The sequence below is a fragment of the Orbicella franksi genome, chromosome 3 (assembly GCF_964199315.1).
Source record: "Orbicella franksi chromosome 3, jaOrbFran1.1, whole genome shotgun sequence".
Taxonomy (NCBI): domain Eukaryota; kingdom Metazoa; phylum Cnidaria; class Anthozoa; order Scleractinia; family Merulinidae; genus Orbicella; species Orbicella franksi.
This window is the reverse complement of record NC_138147.1, coordinates 13,641,187-13,654,055: the sequence shown is the minus strand read 5'-3', so window position 1 is coordinate 13,654,055 and position 12,869 is coordinate 13,641,187. Positions and strand designations below refer to the sequence as shown.

The 12,869-nt window shown below is 38.7% G+C and overlaps 2 protein-coding genes and 1 pseudogene across 4 annotated transcripts in view; 1 reads left to right on the top strand and 2 right to left on the bottom strand.

Moving 5' to 3' along the window:
* LOC145481372 (uncharacterized) overlaps positions 1-12,869 on the bottom strand; it is a 130,674-nt pseudogene that overhangs the window by 15,694 nt on the left and 102,111 nt on the right. The window lies entirely within an intron of this gene.
* LOC145481376 (flavin reductase (NADPH)-like) lies at positions 1,489-8,022 on the bottom strand. Its single transcript, XM_081459860.1, has 4 exons — positions 7,831-8,022; positions 6,791-6,964; positions 3,929-4,122; positions 1,489-3,288 (listed from the first exon to the last, which is right to left on the bottom strand). The coding sequence occupies exons 1-4, from the start codon at positions 7,968-7,970 to the stop codon at positions 3,134-3,136; spliced, it is 663 nt and encodes a 220-aa protein (XP_081315986.1). The 5' UTR covers positions 7,971-8,022; the 3' UTR covers positions 1,489-3,133.
* On the top strand, positions 6,978-12,783 carry LOC145481377 (flavin reductase (NADPH)-like). Of its 2 annotated transcripts, none has more exons than XM_081459863.1 (4): positions 6,978-7,541; positions 8,608-8,769; positions 9,118-9,308; positions 10,160-12,783. In XM_081459863.1, the coding sequence occupies exons 1-4, from the start codon at positions 7,495-7,497 to the stop codon at positions 10,312-10,314; spliced, it is 555 nt and encodes a 184-aa protein (XP_081315989.1). In that variant the 5' UTR covers positions 6,978-7,494; the 3' UTR covers positions 10,315-12,783. The 2 variants fall into 2 exon arrangements, with proteins under 2 accessions (XP_081315989.1, XP_081315988.1); XM_081459862.1 differs by lacking the exon at positions 6,978-7,541 and adding an exon at positions 7,994-8,188 and having other exon boundaries at positions 10,160-11,598.

Here is a 12,869-nt window from a genome sequence, read left to right as displayed (position 1 = left end):
GAACCTGTTATGATTGAAAATTGAAACTTGTTGGTGCCTTAAAATTGTGTTGCAGTACATTGAGCATAAAACCTGGGGTCAGTTCAATAAATAAATTACACTTATAGTTTTTACACGTGTAATTTTCACGTGTAAAGTCCTGCTTGTAAAAGATTCAATAAAAGTATTTCCTACACTGGAATTTACACGTGTATTGCGATTCAGGATACAAGTGTAAATTACAGTTGTAGTCTTACAATTGTAAAATCCGCTTGAATGCACATATATTTTTACAAACGCAAATTTTAATATCTTCCAAAAGGTGGATGAAGGCGTCCACAGGGAAACGAAACTTCCCTTAAATTTCGATGTCAAAAAGCTGTCTTCCTTAACAATTCCTAGCTTCGCCGATAATTTGACGTCTCAGGAGCTCGTCAAGTTCTTCTTCACTTGAAGACGACATGTTTTGACGCTCCAATATCTGTTTCACATGTCGTACTCAATGTTTACAAGTGACTTGCGACTTGTATTTTACACTTGTGATTTACAAGTTGGACTCTCGTAAAAGTTTTATTAAATTTGATTCTTACCATCTTTTGCATGTGTAGCGCTACACCTGTAATTAAAAGTCGGACAGTTGTAACCTGGACTTGTAACGATTTTTATGAAACTCGTTTTCGTCTGCGCTTGTAAATACAATGGTCCGATTTGTAGATTACAAGTGTAAACGTTTTACTAAATTAATCCCTGAAATAAATCAAAGAATTGATGAATTTTGGTTCAGCTGAATGCAATATTTCAAGATCTTTCTATTTTACAAATTTGATTCCAGAAGAGGGTAATATAAAACAGATTCATTTGTATAGTTGAAGCCGAAAGAAGTGGTTACTTTCCTTTCAAGTTTGTCGTTAGTAGTCCAACTAGTTCTCAGTTAACTTTTACTGAGTTTGTTATAATGTGTATAATATTTCCGGTTTATTTTTAGTTTGGTATTACTTCGTTAATGTTTTTTCGACCTTACAAAACTACAACAAATTGCTTCACTTTGAAAGTATTGTTTTATAATCATGACGTTATCGTCATTGCTATAGAGACATTCTGAGTCCTTTATTAGACATTTGCATAATTAATGCAGTTGAATAGCATAAACACTTTCGCACGAATGGAATCTGGTTGCACGTTTAGGCTAGGTTTGAAACGTTAAATGAATAACATCTCGTTCACTAAGCTTGATGGTTTAGTGCGCAGGATATTGTTAGACGTTTAAAACCTAGTCTAATTAAAATTAAAGGTGCATTTTTCTAATTTTTTCTCCAAATATAGTTGACTTCGTTTTCTTAATGCATGACTCGTTGGTTATTTCCATAATCGCCTTAACAGTGGCGTCATGATGACATCGAAACAAGTGGTTTTTATCGTTTATTTTAGCTTGCAAATTTTGTTGTTGCTGTTTTTTCTTCTTTGGGGACTGTGCAATAATTACCTGGAGGGGTTAGGCGGGGGGGGGGGGGGAGGCTGGGAAATGGGTGAAATATGCCCCAAAACTAAGTCATACCCCCCTCACATAATGATAATATTAAGGCTAACCCCTCGCCCCCTTGAAAAAAGTCTCCCCCATTGATTCCCTCATACCTAGTTAACTTGTTGGAGTTCTTCCTCCGCTATCATCACTTCAAATGACTCTTCGACGTATGCCGAAGAGTCATTTGAAGAGTCATCAGAATCACTGGACTCTGAGGTTGTGTCATCTTCGCATGAATTGGGAGATTCCTCATCTTTTACAGCATCTCTGGCACTAAGGTTCCCGCGTGCGTGGGTGAGAATTCGATCAATCAACTCAGCCTTGCTTCCACTTATCTTAAGACCTTTTTGCTTTAGATACATTTTCAGCTGCTAGTTGGAAAGCGCTTTTACATGTTTTTCAATTGTCCAAGAAATAAGCGGAAGAATGTTCCTTTCTCTTACTCTTTTTTTGGCTTTTGCATCGAGGAACTCCAGGTGCTGTACATAACTTTTACAGGCAGTCTCGTCCACGTTGTACGGGGAACATACCTCTTGCAAAGACCTTTCTTCAGAAGAGGGCAATTTTCCCTCGTTGAACAATCTCTTGTAAATTTCACATCCACCCCTCCCCCTCTCTCTTGTTGTCATTTTCTTCTATGCCCCCTCTAATTTTTCAACCCCTTCCCCCTCCAGGTAATTATTGCACAGTCCCTTATTGGATAATTAAATCAGAAACTTTACAAATACCCCCAACGATTTGCCAAAACGTCACTCCCTTTCCCGGCTGAACCTTCAGTCCACTGCATTTCACGTGGTGAAATGTTTCCTAAAACCGTAATGTGAAGGATTGGACCAGGCAAATGCATGGGCAATTAACCCCCTAGATGCCAAGCGCCAGTAAATGTAATGGAAGAGCAACACTTCCCCTGTTCAATTAACGTAACTATATTTCATTTACTGACATTCAGTGCCTGAGATCCCCAAAATCCATAGATATACTCAATTTATTGAAACATCACTCTTGCTCATATTCAATGCATCCTCAAGTATTCGAGCGTGCATTCTACGAAAGGACATTTGTTTCAGCTGTGTTTAGTTTTGATTGTAGCTTTCTAATATACAATATTTCCTTCGTGCCTTGTAATTCAAAGGCCATCGCCCAAGTCTGGTTTACAATGGTCTCGTCCTTCAGCGACACAAATGTAATGTAAGACTATGTTTTACCGTACAGTAATCTATGATACATACAGACAGACATATAGCCCAAACTGAAAACAAAGGCACTGACAAACAAAATTCGGGGCTTATGAATTTCCCTGGCGTCGACATTATGACATCACATGCGACAACAGCTTTTTTGCTCTCTGGTAATATCGGCTATGTACCCAAAGCGCCAACGCGTGGGAACTCACTTAAAACTGCCGATTTTTGCCGGTATCCAATTCTTTCAATGCATGCAAACTTTCATTTTCGACCGTATATCTGACAATTTTACGAGAAAATGTTCAAACAATGTACTCTTTCACAAATATAATTTTGCTTTCTGTTTTTTAATCCTGCGTTTCACTTTTCTATGGGACTCACAAGGGGTTTTCCTTATAAAAGTGTTAAATAATCACTTAGCAACGCGTCCCATCAGTCAAATTCCGTGTCACGCCTTCTTGCCAATGGCCACACACTTTCTGTCCCAATCATGAGTGTCTAGTGACGATAGCATGAAGTCTGCGACATCAGCTCTTGGTATGAACATTGGAGCGCCAGGTACAAACTGCCCTTCCATCACTTTATAGTCGCTCTTGGCTGGATCTGGAAAATACCAAAGTTAAAGTGTCTCTTGACCGAAACGGAACTGCAATTTTGGCACCCGCTCAGTTTCGTATAAAGCGAGTCTGGTTAAGCCATGGTAAATATTTATTTACAAAAACTTTATTTAAGAGTCAAACCATATAGCCTGGAAGAAACCCATACTAATAAAGGGACACAGACTAAAACGCATTTTGGCGATACCAAACAAGACTGATATGTAAGTTTTTGCCGTATTCAACGCCTGCCAAGTCAGAGTGTGACTGGCGTCACAGGATTCCAGAAGGTTGAAAAAGGTAAAGTCTGCATACGAGCTAAGTGAGCTTAAGTGGCCCATCAGACCGGAGCTTATCTCGATTTATGTAGTATGAAGCGACTATGAATATTTCTACTCCCCCTGGATGGGATGCTAGTCCATCGCCGGGTTACCCCCTGCATTAAACTCGCCAGTATCCATTTGTAAACCTGGGTGAAGAGAGGCACTGTGAGAGTTAAGTGTCTTACCCAAGAACACAACACAATGTCTCCGGCCAGGGCTCGAACCCGGACCGCTGCGCACTAACCAAGAGGCACTTCGCCTCCACTTTACAGGGAAAGGGCTTTACATTTACGTCAGCATGCTCAAAATAACAATTCAACTCACCATTGCTCAATCCCGGAGGCCGCACGACAGTGTAGCAGAGTTTAGACTCCAGCAATAGGTTTTCCATCAGTGCCATATCGTGAATGAACCCGGCCATCAACAATGGCTTCAAAAACCATTCCATAAGTTTCGGACTTCCAGGTTCCTTCTGAGTACTCCACGATGTAACACATACTAATCTGTTTAGGTTTGTCCTGAATGATGCAACGGTACATGATCTCAGTCAACCAGCTATGCAATAGACTGATTCGGCCAACGTGTTTACATCCTTATTGCCACCTAATTCAGATCATGTGATGATTCATTTAGGAGGTTGCAATTTGCCACACGCAGCATGATTGCGTACGAGTATGTGCAAACAGAACAATTGTAACCTCCCAAATGAATCATCACATGGGTGGCAACAAGGATGTAAATACGTTAGCCTAATCTGTCTATGACGAGTATCTTACTAGACTAGTTAAGGATTATATAAACCAAGCACGATGCTAACAATGGGAGAGTATCGACCCGAGTGCATCGAGTGCCGTATACAAAAGACTTGGGACCGATATTCTCACAGTACGGTGCCGAGCAAGCTTGGTTGATAACGAATTTATTACACCTGACAATCTTTGAGAATGCCCCACGATCAGAGACTAAAGACACCGTACACTTCAAGCGTGGTTTGATTCAGAGCCGACATAGTGTATACTTGGGCGTTTCGTAAAAAAGAAGGCAAAGAACCTTAGAAGAAGAAATGAAATATTTCCTGTTAGGAGAGTTATTTGAAGGATAATTCGGAGCATAGCCCGATCCATTACTTGGAAATATATCTATTGAACCGACATTAAACAATATGACTGGTTGATCATTGGCCCTCTGATCTAAATTTGTCGGGTGGCAAAGAAGTTTAAAGGTGACCCGGATATTTTTCGACCAAAATAAAAACCCTGGATCAGTAGATGATTCCTCGTATGTCAAGGGACTCTCTCTCTCCTGTTTGGGATTTTGGTCACATGGAAACTACTTAAGTTCTGTATCAGTATATTATAATAAAGTTTCCATATAACGCGCGATCTGATTGGCTGAAACAGCGTGCTTTATCAGAGAACAGAGCACGGGTTGATGACGGTAAGTTGGCTTCCAAATTTTTGCTTCGGAATTTTGACAAATTTGACCCAAATTAAACATCCCCTGTGACTCAGACAAACGCACTGGAAGCGAGCTATTTTTCTGCAGTAAATATGGCTCACAGAGACCATTGTTAGCAACAGTAGTGTTAAAACTGTACTAAAATAACAAGTTTTGCTAGATTCCCGCCGACAAAACATGTACAGCTGTAGCGAAATACACAAATTCTCAACCTAAACAGTGCTTCGATAAAGACATTAATTTTGTTACGAAGGCAGAAATTATACTAAGAAGTAAAACAACGACAGAAAACAATTGAACTGTCTCTGTTTATGATGAGAAGCTTTATTTTTGTAAATTTACAATTAAAAATGCTCATTTGCTCAAACAACACTTACATGCAGTGTAGTAACGCTCGTTCTCCGGTCATCTCAGCGAAGCAAACCGACGAGTGGTCAGTGCAAAACTTGTTCTGATATTCTCTTCTGTGCTCGAAGTAGAACCAGTGGGAGCCGTTAAGTCTTTCTAACTTTTACGCTAGTTCGGGCAATCTTGCTGCATGCAGCTACAAGCCGTAAATAACTGTAGCTCCTTTAAATTCAACCCGGCATTTCGCACTTTCATCCACAAGCTTTGAGCTCCGCGTTTCGTAATTTCCACTGGAAAAGTGCTCGTTTTCATGGGCCACAATACGGCCGGATTCCTCTGGACTATAAACCTTTACCTGCCTTGAGATCCGTATTTAAAAATTAACTTAAAAGCGAACTTTGAAGGCATCGTTCTTCTCTCGAAAGCCGCTCAAACTTCTCGAAACTGAAAGCTTAGCTGAAGTCCAGTTTGTGATTGACAGCTGTCGCTTCGTTAGCCAATCAAATTATTTGAACAATTCTAACAAGGATTGTGATTGGCTTATTTTAGCGTGCTTTATCAGAGAACAGTACACGGCTGACGCCACTTTTGCTCGTTTGGAAAATAAAGCTTGGTTTGAAAATTCAGCCGAATGCGTGGGGAAATTATCTGATTCTTTATCATAAAACAAATAAAGAAGCCTCGACTGTTCTCTGTTCTGTTGTAAAGCACTTAGGAAGCGGTAGAGCACTCAAGAAGTAGGGAAAAACACTCGACTACGTCTCGTGCTTTCCCCTACACTTCTTTCGTGCTCTACCGCTTCCTGCGTGCTTTACAACAGAACAGAGCACAGTCGGGGCTTCTTTATCTGTTAATTAAAGCCTTTATGGATTCCAATCGGTTATGCTGCGACTTAAGTTAATAAATGTGTCGCTATTAGAAGAATGGAAGTATATTACAGTCATTCACCTTTATTTCAGTTGTGAAAGAATGTCAAGGAATGGAAAGAATGTAAAGAAATGGAAACTACTGAAGTTCTGTATCGGTATATTAAAGCCTTTATGGGTTCCAATCGGCTATGTTGCTACTTTATTTAATAAATGGTGTCGCTATTGGAAGAATGGGAGTATATTACAGTCATAAACTTTTATTTCAGTTGTGAAAGGATGTCATGAAATCCAAATTGAAACAAAATCTTGAATCATTTACTCATTATTTCTTTTCCTTTCCAATTAATATTTCTTTGTTTCCATCACGTTTAGCTTTTTTTTTTCTTTCTATTTCAACACAATGAAGCAAGCTTAGCAAACTGAAGGCAAAAATACGATGCAACTAAGGAACACAGCTCATACCACAGCCCTATGTTTAACGGTAACTTTGACTACAAAAAAGTAAACTTACTTTTCCATAGCTGATGCTATTGCTTTCATTGACTCGGAGTATAGTGTAGTGTGCTTGAAGACGCTTGTGCCATGCGCTCCAAGACAAGATAACACGGCATCTTTACCTTGCAGGATAGGAACCAGTGATTCTGCATTGAAAACATCCCCTTTAATGACTTCAAGTTTTTCATGCCTGTTATAACAAAATGCATAGGACAAATTCAGAGCGAGACATATTTTTTGAGAACGTTTGAGTGTGGAGTCCTCAAATATTCAAACGCCAAAGGTTACGGGTTGTTATACGATTTCTACAGACAGACAGACAGACAGACAGACAGACATTTTATTTGCTATCAAATTAAAATTACAATTGTAACATGCCCGGGGATAGCTGAGCTAATCTAGGCGGGTCATGTTTGGACGAGTTATTAATATACAATTAGGTACAACTAAATACAACTGAAGGTAACAAGAGAACTAAAGAGACTAGAATTGACAACGATGACTAAAGACAACTAATAAACTAACGATATTACAAATAATAATTAACAACAGAGACTACAGATACACTAAAGCGAAATTATTGAGTATTAATGAATACCGCGACCTGTTGTTTTCGTGGTTGCGTGACATAGTTTGTTTAGATGCGCTAATTTATTCTATAAGCGCTGCTGATTGCTCAGACTGAGTACTGGGCGAACAACTCATTTCGCGATACAGGAAATGGCACACAAACTCTCATTTAAAGATCGACTAATACGATACGAAAGGTAAGATGAATGTTCGCCAGCGAATGACAAGTTCTGAACAAAGAAAAATATTATCTGTCTACGTTTGACTCGAATGAAAGCTATTTACATTTTAATTTTACATAATCTGGACACTCAGTCGCTGTTCGTAACAGAAATCTTCTGACTTTTGTCTAAGAAAATAAAATTAACTCCTTTTCATTGTCGTTTGCATTGTTAATACTGTTAACAAGGTGTTTAGAAAACCTCCCATATTTCACAGTTCGAGTCACGAAATCTGAAAGCAGTGATGGAAGATATAATGACCTACTTCAAGTCGAATTTCTCGGGACTTCTAACAATAGCGCAAACCACATGACCCTTGGCCAATGCCTGTTGTACCACAAGACGACCCGTTGGTCCTGATGCGCCAAAAACTGCCAACTTAGGAAATAGCAATTCAACCGCCATGGCTATAAATGATTCAGTGTTGTGAGGGATGTATACTTCATGTAAGAACAACCCATGTATGTTGTTTAATCAAACATGGCGGCTGCAGAGTTGCTGTTTCCTAAGCTCGCAGTATTTGGCGCCACAGGACGGACTGGACTTCTTCTGGTTCAACAGGCTTTGGCAAAAGGTCATTCCGTCGCAGCTGTCGTGAGGAACCTAGAGAAATTCCAGCTTAAGTAAGGTCACACTAATTTAACAGTTTGTTAGCTGAAACTGATTGAGCTCTAGGAAAACAACCTAAGTAAATGCAAACTCCCCTAAGATCTGTGAGAATTAGCAGTTAAACATAGTGAGCTAAGAGTACTTAACTTAAATTGTTCTTGATGAACAATGTCCCACCTAGTCCATGCCTATTCTTACACCTTTGTTGTTTTTTTTTAAGCCAGGATAAAAATTTAATGCAACGAGGACTAATTATATTCAAAATGCAGGTCATTTGCCAGAAGCAGTCAATATTAAGTAAAGAAATAACTTTGATTAGAAATTGCTATTATTTGTTTCTGCTCAGAAATATGATTGGTTCTCATGTCTGTAAGTATGCCTGTGACATTAGATGCACAGTAACACCACTCAATCATTTTCATGACTTTTGCAGGCATGAAAATCTTGAGGTAGTTAAGGGAGATGTGTTTGATGCAGATTCAATAACTCCAATTCTTGAGGGTAAGAATGCTGTGGTGTCATGTCTAGGTTTTCAAGTAGGAGCAAAAACACTCTACTCCAAGTCAATAACATCCATAATAACAGCAGCAGAAAGGTAACTATAAAATTATATTTGATTTGAACATTTTATGTAAGATTCTCATTAGCAAAGTTAGCATCCATATAAGAACCTTGTGTCTAAGAACCTTTTATAATTGAAAATTGAAACATGTTCTTGGCTTAAAATTGTGTTGCAGTGTATTGAGCATAAAACCTGAAATAAATCAACGAACTGATGAATTGTGGTTGAACTGAATGCAATATTTCAATTCAAACATTCTCCTCATCTGAGATTTTATTTTACAAATTTGATTCCAGAAGAGGGTAAAACAGATTCATTTGTATTTTTAACTTTTTTGGCAACTGTTGAAGTCATTAACCATGGGTTTTTTGCCTCCACTAGGTCGAGCATTAAGAGATTAGTTGGTTTGTCTGGTGTTATTGCTCAGAAAGATCCCATAGATCCCGGGTGGATGGAATGGCTATTAAGAAAACTGGTACGATCCCGTCTGAATGACTTGATGGCGATGGAGAACATAGTAATGAACTCGAATCTTTGCTACACTTTGGTGAGGCTTCCATTTTTGACTCAAGGTACAGCCCAATTTACATCTGTTCAATTTTTCACCATGGTAATTAACAGTTATGTCACTTGCTTATATGTTTTGAATGGTTAGAACCAGTAAGATCTACTTGCATAGGTCTAGGTTTAAGACTTATTGAACAGGCAGACTGGGATTACATTTTTATTCCAAAAACTACAGCAGATATGTTCAAAAAACAGTTTGATCATTACAACAGGTACGTATACTACTGTTAGCCTGTTCCTAGCCATCTGTGGCGCTCTTTGGGCTCTTTGGGCTTGTCACGCAATCCTCCTCCTTCACGATCTTGTGGTAAAACAAATGGCACTTTCCTTTCCCTTTGTTCGTAAAGATCAGCTGAAGATCACCAGGATGTCAGTTACTTTAGAGCCAGTCAGCGCCGGATCATTATGTAGTAAAAACGAATGTCTGCGTACAAGCGCGTCCTTCTTTTTCTTCACGAAAGACTCTACAGCTTCTTGTTAATAAGGATTTAAATCGACGGTTTTAATATCCACACACTATTTAAGGCCACGCTGCTATCCGTTAAAGTCTCGTACAAAATTTATCCGGGTCCAAAGCCCGTCGCCGTCCGATCACTGTCTTGATCGGGAGGTGCGTTGTGATTGGGTTACGTACAAAGCCCTGAGTTTCAGCAGACCTTCGTGGGGGGAAGGAAGATTGCGTGACAAGCCCAAAGAGCCCACACTCAGACATGCGCCGAATCGTGAAAGTATCTCGACTTTTGGCATGCGGACCATGCGGTGCCTTACACGCGCGTTTTCGTAATTTCCAATATAGTTTGATCTGTTTCAGAACCAGCTGGATCATAAAAGTTATAATTTTTTATTTATTTTTTAGGACCTTTAACTGATGATTATCTGGTGACTAATGGGCAGTCTGTGCCAAGGGGAGCCTTTTCAGTGTCGCGAGCTGATGTGGCTCACTTCATGTTGAAATCGTTACAGACCAATCAGTGGGACAACAAGGCTGTCAGGATTGCTACTAAAAAATAAGCAGTTATAACATTGGTTTTGGCACTAAGTTTAGTTTTATGTTGTTAAAATAGTGGTTAGTGAAAGATGTCTCAGTTTAATATTAATCGCGATGAATGCATGCGACTCCATAAATGACATATCCTAAATGCAATAATAAACGTACTTTAGGCAATACTTTTAGAAGCTTATACATCTGCATTTTAAGAATAGCTAGGCAAATATTAATTTCGCAAGCAAGATGGAATGGACTTTATATTAGTTATGCATCTAATATACATGAAAAAATTACTTGATTCTGATTGACCGAGAGCAGTGCAGTTCAAGTGTAACACCAGTGCAAATTACACATCGTAATTCTAGATTATGATGGGCTGAAAGACAATACGAAATTTTTTTAAGCCAATGACATCACGTAAAATTATGACGAAAATTTGTGCGGAAACTTTGAAAAACGTTTTCTCAAATGAGAAAACGTGGCTTCAAGAAAGATCTTCCGGCACTTCCTCCGCGCGAATTTTTCATGTTTATATTATTAATAAGTAATCATACGGTTTTTCTCGTTCAATTTGGAATAAATTTTCACTTGTGAGTTTTTCAAAAAGCTGAAATTTCACTCGCCGAAGCGGCTCGTGCAATTTCAGTTTTTCGAAAAACTCACTCGTGCAAATTAATTCCAAATTGAACTCGAAACCGTATGATTACCTATACTAATTGGATATAAATATTTGATGAAGGTTTTTTTTGGTTAAATTTGTAATGATTACAGTCTGCCAAGGTTTCAAAAACTGTTTGAAGCCTCGGCTTTAATCGATTTTGATGACTTGCATTACACCGACCTGGATTGTTTCTGATAAAAAATTGAATCTCTTTAGATGTAGTATTTATAATTGTTTGACGAAAAAGAAAATTGAATAATTTTTTTTTGGCCCTGTTAGGATAGCACTAAACAATTAGATCAGTGCCCTAAAGTTATATAAACGAAAACAACGAAGACGTTAGTCCTGTAATACCTTCCTTTAGATAATACAAAATAAAAACAAAGGATCCCGAATAACTTTGGACAAATCTGTAAAACTTTGGAACTTACTTTGAAAATGAGAATATACTTGACTAGTTTGTATGAGTGTTGAAAGAAAAAAACGTAAGTTCGTGGCGTGAATTAGTTAAGAAGTTTAGCTCTCGCGAAATGAAGATAGATATATTGAACGAAAGCTTTGATCAACTCATATTGTTCACGTTTTATTAAAGCCTTGTAAATTAATAAAAAATAAATATGTGACATAATTTTGGTTTTATTGTGTTGTGAAAGAGGAAAACACAGACCTTTTTTAGCCTTTTTTGTTGGAGTTAGGTCCAAAAAATCGACAGCAGCAGAAGATGAATTATTTTCACGTGGACCAACTTCCCGTACCAACTCACTATCACACCTTGTACCAACACAAGTTAGAATATCCACTACACAGAACGCATTTGGTCTTCTGGTCACCATACATAGTATTTACTGAGGAACAGGAATTTTTCTATCCAAGAAAACATAATATATAATGGGGTGGGGATTACAAGAGAGGCAAGGAGAGGGAGGGGGTTCCCAATATGCACTGCCGAGGAGGCTAGTCCTACCTTTCAGGGTGCTTGACAAATTCGCTCGTTAGTGATCAACTTTTACCTTTGCATGGCAGTTAGCTACTTCATTAGCTCAACTGAGTTTATTTTAGAATCCAAATAAACTTCCAACAAAACCAAGAAATACATGAAATCCTTGGAAATTAAACGCGAAGGAGTGTTGGAGGTGTTCGTAGTCGCCAGTGGTGTAAAACGGAGGCAAACCTTCAATCCCGGACAAAATGTCGGCACACCAAGAAAATTGCTCCCCTCCATCCCACTCACAATGAACATTTCAATTCCTTATTTTTTTTTCTCTTTTGCAAATAAACAACAACACGACATTTTCTAACATTAATTAGGGAGGATTGGGATACGTAGATCCAACTCAAGTGTCCCAGCTGCTTTTGTCTGGATCGGAGGGAGGTGGGCTAATCCTTCAACGTGAAGGAATAAATGTCACAATTTAGGCGGTGGTGTACAATGTAGTTAAATAAAGAAAATCAAGTCGATGTTGAGCGATCTTATTTGTTTCACATGTAGGTTTCCTTTTTGTCTTTCAATCAAGGGCACGAGGCGTACGGAGACTTGGTGTCACGCCAAACCAATGTTGCGGTTAGAAGTAATTCAACTTGTCGCGTGACAATAACTTATTTCTTTTTGGATCGGAAAATATTAACCTGGAAAGCACATGCAGGCTTTATGTGATGCACACGGAATAATATTCGCCTGAAGGAAGCTTAATGTAGAACTGTCCATTTCTAACTGTCAATTCGTATTCATGGAAAACCGTCCCGAAGCCCAAGTTCGTTGTGATGTATCTACATGGAAATGTTCGACATACCTTTAAAGGTCTTCAATAAACTATGCTCTAATTGAAATTTCAAGCTTTTTACATCGCATTAGATTCTTAAAGGTGATTAGAACATCTTAATTTCTTAACACGCCAACTGACACATGTTCAAGCGCAC